At 38.6% G+C, this 9005-nt stretch overlaps 1 protein-coding gene across 1 annotated transcript; it reads right to left on the bottom strand.

The window, feature by feature from the left end:
* Nucleotides 1-485: 485 nt before the first annotated feature.
* Nucleotides 486-2210, bottom strand: otc (ornithine transcarbamylase; the record flags this gene model as incomplete). Its single annotated transcript, XM_055150279.1, is given in 8 exon segments — nt 486-635; nt 710-763; nt 848-970; nt 1049-1202; nt 1276-1363; nt 1624-1705; nt 1786-1924; nt 2034-2210. Coding segments are annotated over 8 exon segments (873 nt in total), but the record flags the coding sequence as incomplete, so codon positions are not given.
* Nucleotides 2211-9005: the final 6795 nt, after the last annotated feature.

Below are 9005 nucleotides of genomic sequence, written 5' to 3'. Positions count from 1 at the left end.
AATGAAACATTTTAGTAGTTAGTTTGTATCTGTAATGAGTCATTAGTAAGTATATATTTCACCTTCTTAAGCTTAAATCTTATCATAGAGCAGGAATAATAACTAAAACTTCCAGTACAAAGGAAAAGTTTACACGATAAATACTGACTATAAAATAATAAAGTTCCATCTAATAATAATAATGCATCAGTTTTCTGTAGTACCTTTCTAGACACTCAAAGACACTTTACAGAGCATTATTTATTCACTTCATACCTGGTCATGGTCAGCTACTATTATAGCCACAACTGCCCTGGGGCAGACTGACAGAAGCGAAACTGCCAATCCGTGCCATCGGCCCCTCCAACCACATCATCACTCACGCACATGCCACTTTCATACCATTCATCTGTCATGTATTGAACAGCAAGTCAGTATAGTAATTACAGTGACACACCTATGTAGTAGACTTCAGATGGCAAATATCACATTGTAAAAAAAAATACCTGCATAGTGATTTGGTAACCATCAAAATCCTTTAGTCTCTTCTTCTTTTCTTCCTCTTGTCCCATGCTGACCCAAGTGTCTGTTACCAACACATTGCTGTCATGTGCTGCCTCCATTGGATCTGTGGTCAGGACTAACTGGGTCCCATACTGAAGTACAATCATATTTACATGAATCAGTTTAAGAAAAGCAGGTTATTAATATAATATTTTATAGTTTGAACCTTTTTAGAAAGTCTCTGCGCCTCCTGCATCACACTGTCTTCAGGTTCATAACCCTGAAAAATACAGTGTTTTGTATTTGCTATTTTGAAGGCTAAGTGAATTTTAGTGCAAAATGTTAAAACTGCACTGGTGAAAACCTTTGGTGTAGCAATCTTTAGGTGAACTCCTAGTTTGGCTGCAGTCATCATGAAAGAGTGAAGCACATTGTTCCCATCTCCGATCCAGCTGACTGTGAGTCCGTTTAAAGAACCGTAATGTTCCTGCAGAACAGAGTACTCTTAGGGCCAGCAGTAACAGACTTACATGGAGACTTACATGTGGCGTGCATCGTAAAATACCTGCAGAGTGAGGAAATCTGCTAATATCTGAATGGGATGGTACATGTCAGATAGACCGTTGATGATAGGGATAGAGGCCTCTTTAGCCAGCTCCTCCAGAGTGGAGTGACTGTAGACTCTGGCCAGGACAATATCACAAAGCCCTGAGAGTACCCTGCAGAGGGAGCAAAGATCTGCATTTTACTGTATAAAAATTACATTTAAACTATATTAATTTATTTCCTCACCTGGCTGTGTCTGTAGAGCTTTCATTTACTCCAAGATGAATGTCTTGGGAAGTTAAGAAACAAGGATGCCCTCCCAGCAAAGCAAAACCTTCAAAATAAAGTTCAATGACAATATAACATTCCCTCTGTGAAAGTCTAATCTGCGGTCCACTGTTTTGTCTGCAGTGTCCTGTCAGCAGTTCTTTTGTCCCTGGTCTGTCTCAACACCAGACCAGTCACTGCACAGAACATGGCGATACATTTACTAACGTGTAATAACAACAAATATGTGAATACGATCTGTCCCATAGACTGTTTACTATATAAAGTTCTTTATACTTCTTTATACAGTCTATGGTCTGTTCCCACCTGTTTCAGTGGACATTCTCGTCCTGGTGCTTCTCTTCTCAAATATCATTGCAATGGACTTGCCTTGCAGAAGAGGAAGATACTGAAAGTACAAAAAAGTCTTCCTTTACATTTTTACTTCAGACTTCGTATCAGTCTGAAGTTGTGTAATTTTTTACCCACTTCATTGTTTTGTTTGATGCGGTGCTTGAGGTCTCCTGACACCCACAACAACTTCTTGATTTCATCGGAACCAAAATCCTTTAAAGTCAGAAAGCTCCGGCCCTTTAACTGGACAGAGCTGAGGGCAGCTGACCCGGTGCTGCAAAGACAAAATGTAAAACCACGTTGTTATGAACGGAGCCATTTTCAACCAGCAATTGGCTATTTTACATTTTACAGCCCGCTGTAGAAGGCTATTTGTTTCTTACCTTAAAGCCCGAGGTTGGACGCCCGCTAGAGTTTGCAAACATTTGCAAACATTATTATGTAGTGTAAAAAGTTTACCTGACATTGCAGTTTAAAAGCGGAAAACCCTGTGTAACTTTGAGAAAGATTTCATCAGAGAAATTAAAGCCGCTTCAGGGACATGCGGCCAGAAGCGAACAGATGCCCTCAGCCAATCAGCAGCGAGCTGCACATGACGCGTCCCCAAAGCGCGTGTGGGCGGCCTTAAATTTAGGACGCATAATAAGGACAGATGAGGACAGATTATAAAAATGACCCATGAAAATCTGAATATAGAATTTGTTTTTTTAGAGTGCAAGAACACATTTGTCTAATGTAATTTTAGCAGTGTTTGGACAATTTTTGAATGTGTTGAGAAATTAAACAGTTGGTGATTTTGTCAGTCTTCTAGGTAATGCATCCACTTATATTAATGCTGTAATATAATTAATGATACGATTTTTAAGTGCATTATTAGTAAGGCTGTGAGACTGCAGGCGTTATTACCGTACGCTTGGGGGCAATGTTGCGCCATACAACACCAGACTGTAGATTGCGTAGCCTATAAGTATGATTTTATTCCTTTTATCTTTCAAAAACGTCCTGTGAGTGTTTTTCATCTAAAATGTTTTGAACACGCCGTATGATATAGAAATATACAAACTCATCTGCATCGCTCATCGCTCTTCCAAAGACCCAAGTCAAACTCCCATCAGGCTCCAGTGATCCAGTAAAAATAAACAAAGCCACATTTCCTGTCATCTCACAAAATCAAGAAGCTTCTCTCTAAGAAAGTTAACACATGGCCTACAGATCTCTGCAGTGCATTAAAGCTGTCGAGATAAATGGTTTCAAAACACTGCATTATACTGAAAATGTTGCCTGATAGAAAAACATGTTTATCAATGGACGTCTTAAAAACCCTTTAATGTGTGTTATTGAATCAGCTGTCCTCTTAGGAACTCTGAAGTCTGAAAAGAGCTCAAAGAGAAATCAGATGAAATGAAATGTAACACTTACATAAAGGCTTAATATTTGTTAAGAAGCCAGCCAACCTGTCATCGCATATGAAACGGGTTTTAAGCCAAATTATTTCATTTTTTAGCCAAAAAATAAACTGAAATAAAAGATTTCGTTGTTGTTGTTGTTGTTGTTTTTATTGAGCCGAGAAACAAAGAGAAATAGAAAATCACATGTTCTTACAACAAACCTGACTCTTATATGGCCTGGAGGAAGGCCTTCTCTGTCATAATCTTCAACATATGGCATAAAACAAATGTATGTCCACGGTTTAAATTTTCTGTTTCCATGGAATCATGCAATCACCATAAAAAGACACTTCCAGAAAGTTACATACCGTACCTTTAACAAAGAAATAAATAGCAATACAATGAAACAGCAGGCAGGTCTTGATGAAGTGAGACTGAGGGAGACTTTTGAGCAAAAGTGCAAAGCTCAGCATAAACCACTACAATGTGAGGGAGCTGCTACACACACGTGTACTACAGGGACATTTTTCCACTAGCTTCATTCACCCTCATGAACTATAAGCTGTTAATACTCTGTCTCTGGTAATTCCATTAAAACTAACCACAACAACCCAATTGTTCAACTTCTGATCTATTCTCATTCTACTGAGTGGCCACCATTCTAATTTGATGTAGGGATGGGAAAATAAAAGATCACGATAAAAAGGGTAAATGACAATTGTCCATGGTTCATTTTGTATAATTATGATAATCACCAAAAAGATAATCACAATAACACCACCAGATTGACAGAAAAAGCTTTTTATGGATGGATGTTTTATTGTAGATCCTACTTGTCTTCCTCTGGGTCCTGCAGCATCACGGCAGTTTCCAGGGAGAGACAGCTGAACAGGAAACGCCTTGTTCTTACTCTGCTCTGTTGTTTCGGTCGGTGATTAAATGGACCATTCCTTCAAAGTATTTCCCATGGAAGTTGTTGGAGTATTTCCTCTGGAAGGTCTCCTGCCACATTTGCTGCCACATATGGTGTAAAAGCCTGTAGCGTCTCAGGTCATCTCATCTTAGCTAGCCTCTTGAACTGTCTTCATTGATACAGGAAAAAAACAAAGTTAATTTCACACAATCCAACCGTCCTTTACTTGTGTCCGTTGAACTGCACAGGGTGCACTTCTTAGTTGGTTAAATTCACATGATATGATTAAAAACTGAGCTCCAAAAAAATCAAAAAGTTTCAAAAACTGCTCAATGTGTGAATCAGGTAGCCACAAATGCAATTAACCACACTGTAAAATCATAATTATTTTGGCCATGATCATTATGATACAAATGTTCACTAACATCCCATGCCTACTTTGGAGTCTCCAGCACTGACTCTGACAATGGATTTGAATGGACAATGTGCTAAACAGATACACATATTAAGTGCATTTCTGACAATCTGTCTGGAGTCGCTCTCACTGTTTCCACTTCAGAAACATGAGGAGGTCTGTGAAGGAGGTCCTTCCGTTTGCTTTGTGTCATAGTGCAGTATGGGGTGCTGAGTAACCCATTCCTCTCTCATCATCCAAGTGTGAAGCCAGCTATATATAGGAGTTACATGGAAAAGCAGTAAAAGTCAATGCCAAAAGACAATGAAACACTCACGTAAAGTATCTCGATAAGTGAATAATACCTCACAGTGAACCACCTTCTGTCAGTCTTATTCACAGGTGGAGAAAATATAGATTGTATCATTATCGCCATGGTGTTCTTCCGCCCACGCACATCTGTATTTAAGTCTGATGAGTGATTTGATGAATGATGTATGTGCGCGCACCAACAACATATGGATAAACAGGATCTAATAATTAGCGCCTTACTTTGTGATGCAAGATATATTTACTGTATTTAAGTCATATGTATATATAGAGAAACGTACACCTACATATAGCTATTTCTCATCAGGTTCAGCGAAGCGTTAACATTTAGCAGTGTGCGTCAGTCTTCATATGACTCTTTATTTGTCTCGACTGGTCGTGTTCCTGCTGTAGTTTATCCATGTCACTGCCAAAATGGAGTAGGATTTTGTCAGTGTTCGGTAGCGGTTGTCTGTTACTGAGTGTTGTGTGGTTACATCATAGACTGTATAAAGAAGTCAGTGTGATGCCATCCATAGCATAGTTATAGGAGTGAATTTGGAGCCAGTTCCATATTAGGAATTGGAATTGATTTACAGACAAAGTAGCGAAAATAAAACACCAGGATTATATAGAGCCGGTTAATACAACCAATTTAAGACAGAAAATACAAGGCTCGCTGGAGCCGTTACGGTGAGAGGGGTGACAATTTTGAAGTTGATGGAGCCGGAAGTGTCCCCATGTACACTTCCTATTTTGAACGTAGCGGCTATTGGGTTAGTTGGCAATGGAGTGGTTGACTGCTTTTGTGGCTACCTGGCTCACACACTGAGCAGTTTTTGAAACCTTGTTTTTTGAGCTTAGTCATATATTATGGAATTTTAACCAGCTACGAAGTACAGCATGTTTATGTTTTCCATATCCAAGGAGACTGTGGAGCTATACACATTTGAGATGATACAGGCTTTTAACACCACATGTGGCAGCAAATGTGGCAGAAGACCTTCAGAGGAAATACTTTGAGGGAATAAACGAAAGGGACTGTCGGATTGTGTGAAATAAACAGTTTTTCCTGTATTCATGGAGACTGTGCAAAAGGTATCTACGGCGCTGGCTATGGACATTTGAGATGCTACAAGCTTTTTACATCATACAGTATGTAGCAGCACTTGTAGCAGAAGACCTTCCAGAGGAAATACTTTGAGAGAACGAACCATTTCATCTCCAACTGAAACACCTGACTGGAGTAAGAACAAGGTCTTTCCTGTTGTGTTCACGTGGTTCTCCTTGGACACAACTGTGATGCTGCAGGACACAGAGGAGGGCCACTTTTGACTCTTTCTCTCTTCAAACTGACACAGATCTGCTGGCCCTACCTGACCAGTCCTCCTGGTAAACTGCACTCAGACCTTTGAAGTGCAGTGTAAATGTTGCAGTAAAACTACAACAGTTTGCTGCAGCAAAACTTGAATTCCCCCTCAGGATCAATAAAATATCTCTCTATCTTTCTCTCTGTCTATTTATATATACAGTCAATGGGTTATACTTATATACATTTTTCATTAGTCCATCGAGGTTAATGCGGTCTTCCGATAATTTATTTTAATAGATTCAGGTATAGAAACAAACCTTGGTCTTAAAAATAATCTATAAAAATACATTTTTCATTGTAACTGACCAATATTGATTTAAAATAGCTTAATAATAGAAACAGGTGCTTTCAAAACTGCTAAATGGAACTTACAGTGTAATTTTCATAGCTCCATGTAATATTTTTACTATTAGAAAATGGCTATGTGACATTATGACCTGAAGTCTGACTTTTTTAATAACTGCAGGCAAGTGGATAGAGACTGTAGGGTAGATAAAAAGCACTCAAGCCTGGAATACAGGACAATACAGTATTAATTAACAGAGACAAAAAATGTGCCTAGCATATCATTTCAAAAAGAGATTGAAACCATTCTAGAGCAAGAACAAACCCACTCTAAATACTAATATGAAGAAAGGCTTGGTTGCCAGCGCACCTGTGTAAAGCAAAGAGTCAAAGACAGCAATTAGACCCAGTTCAAAGAAAAGGAGCAAGAGAGGAAGAGAAGGAGAGGGTGGGGAAATTGACTGATCCGGGCCAATCACACAGCCCCCAAAGAGATTCAATCTGGACAGAAGCAAAACTGAGGAGAAGAGAGATGCTAACCCCGGTTTGAAAGCAAAGTGTAGATCAAAGATAAAGGGGAATCTGACTTTAAGGATAAAACATCAATGGAGAAGGCCTGGTGTTTAAAAGGGAGACATTTTCAGAACAGCACTCACCTATCTGCACCGTTTCCTCAAAAGACTGTGGAGGAACAGAGGCGCTTTGGAGTCAGCCCCTGGAGAGTCTTCTGACAGAACTCAGCTGAAACCAGAAGGAGAGCAGTCACACAGAGGGGTCTCAGAAATGATTTTACTGTAGATGTCCTTAAAAAACTCATGTTATGCTTTTCAGGTATTTAGTATTAAATTATAACATATGTAGATCTGTATTTAAAATGTTGATCATTGTAAACCATAACACTGATCAAAAACAGATGCAGGTTTATTGACTTCCTGCTCAAAACATCAATACAGATAGGCCCCACTTCTTCAAACTGTAGATTTTCTTGTTTTTATTGTTGATAAATTGTTATGTGATATTTTTGAACCCTACCTGTTTGACCCAGAGTCTGATTGTTTTGTTTATAATCACAAGTAAATACAGAGGAGTGATTGGAGATAAAGGGTAGGTGAAAACTATAATTTTCAAAGCACTCAAAACTCAAATGCAGTCCAACTGATTACTAAAACATGCATGAATCAATCAAAATACAACTCTGAGTGAGCTAATGATGAAGGAACACTATTCTAACATGGTTAAAAGTTCATAAAAGTTAATTTTACATAATATGGCCCATATAATAGGTTCAATCTGTGAATATGGATACATTTTTCTCTTTTTGACATGTTTGTGCCCTCAGTTTCATCTTCTTTCTCTAATTTAAAGTAACAAATATCCCAGTTACCCAATATGCATGTGTTTCAGAGTGATGAAATTGCAGCATTTGCCGGAGTAATTACCATATCAAACCAAACGTTATATCTTATGAATAAGCAGATGTCTCCCAAAGGTCTTTTAAAACCGTAAACCCATGATTACTGCTAAAGAATTTGCATAGCTTACAAATGAAATACAGCCCTAAATGTACCTTCCTGTTCCAAAAAGCAGAGACTGAATAAGACACCGCTGTGCTAAACCAGTAGGCCTATTGATCACCTTTTCCCACCACTTTATGTTGCAGAATTGGTAGAAACAAATTAAATTCATGCTCATGATTTGAACTGCTTTTGCTTTTGATAACGCTGAGTGTTGAGCCATATAACATTTAAAGGGCCCTCTGTTTTCTGATCTATGTCATAATGTTGTTTACTCATCACAAACACACCCGGAGTTGTGTTTTGTTTCATTCACCCACGTTTAACACACAAATCACGTGCTCCGTTCCACCATGTGCCAATACAGGAAGTGCTCCACTGTGTTTTTAAACTCCACACACCTTCATTTGAAAGATTTGGATCATTTCAGCTCTGGAGTTGCCGGTCTCTATTGAACAAAAGGTAAAATGTAGCTGTTAACTCGAAAATTACCACTACATGACATCACAAGGTGGAACAGAGTATTTTAAGCTTTGGAGATGTTCATAGACCAATAATGCCGGGTTACTCAAGCAAATGAAACAGAAAATGCACACCAAAGTTCTTGTCGAGGTGCAAGTGCAAGGAGCAGCAAGTTGAAAGTGAAAAAATGCATAGCACACTCAGATGGCCGATGTCCAAAAGCTTTTTTATTTTTAATTTTCATTACGTTACTGTGGTCCAAAGCAAGAAAAATGTCTGACGAAGACTTTTTTCACCCAAATGTTATTTATAAATTAAAAAACGCTTTTGGACATTGGCCATCTGAGTGTGCTATGCATTTTTTCATTTTTATATTGGGTGACTCAAGCATATGTGTGAAAGAAAAAAACACAACTCTAGGTATGTTTTTGAGGAGGTAACAACATTATAACAAGGCTTAAAGCTCACATGAATCAATTTCGCATAATATAACACCTTTAAAATTTAAATTATGCAAGAGACTTTTAGCAGTTAAGTTAAAAATTCAACTTCAGCTATGGTCAGAGTATCAACAGCAACTTGATTCTGCCTGAAAGAGCGACATTAAGCTCAAGTCCACAACATCGATCAGGGATAGACTTCTGCATGACCTTGTGGCACCCGTGGGCTCGACCAGGTGAAACAGTCCACTCTTCTGAGCTCCACTGTAATTACAGCT

Source organism: Boleophthalmus pectinirostris, unplaced genomic scaffold, assembly GCF_026225935.1.
Source record: "Boleophthalmus pectinirostris isolate CB_2022bp ecotype Guang Dong unplaced genomic scaffold, ASM2622593v1 HiC_scaffold_1, whole genome shotgun sequence".
Classification (NCBI taxonomy): domain Eukaryota; kingdom Metazoa; phylum Chordata; class Actinopteri; order Gobiiformes; family Gobiidae; genus Boleophthalmus; species Boleophthalmus pectinirostris.
The sequence above is the reverse complement of the archived record's forward strand: the minus strand, read 5'-3'. Positions and strand labels throughout refer to the sequence as shown.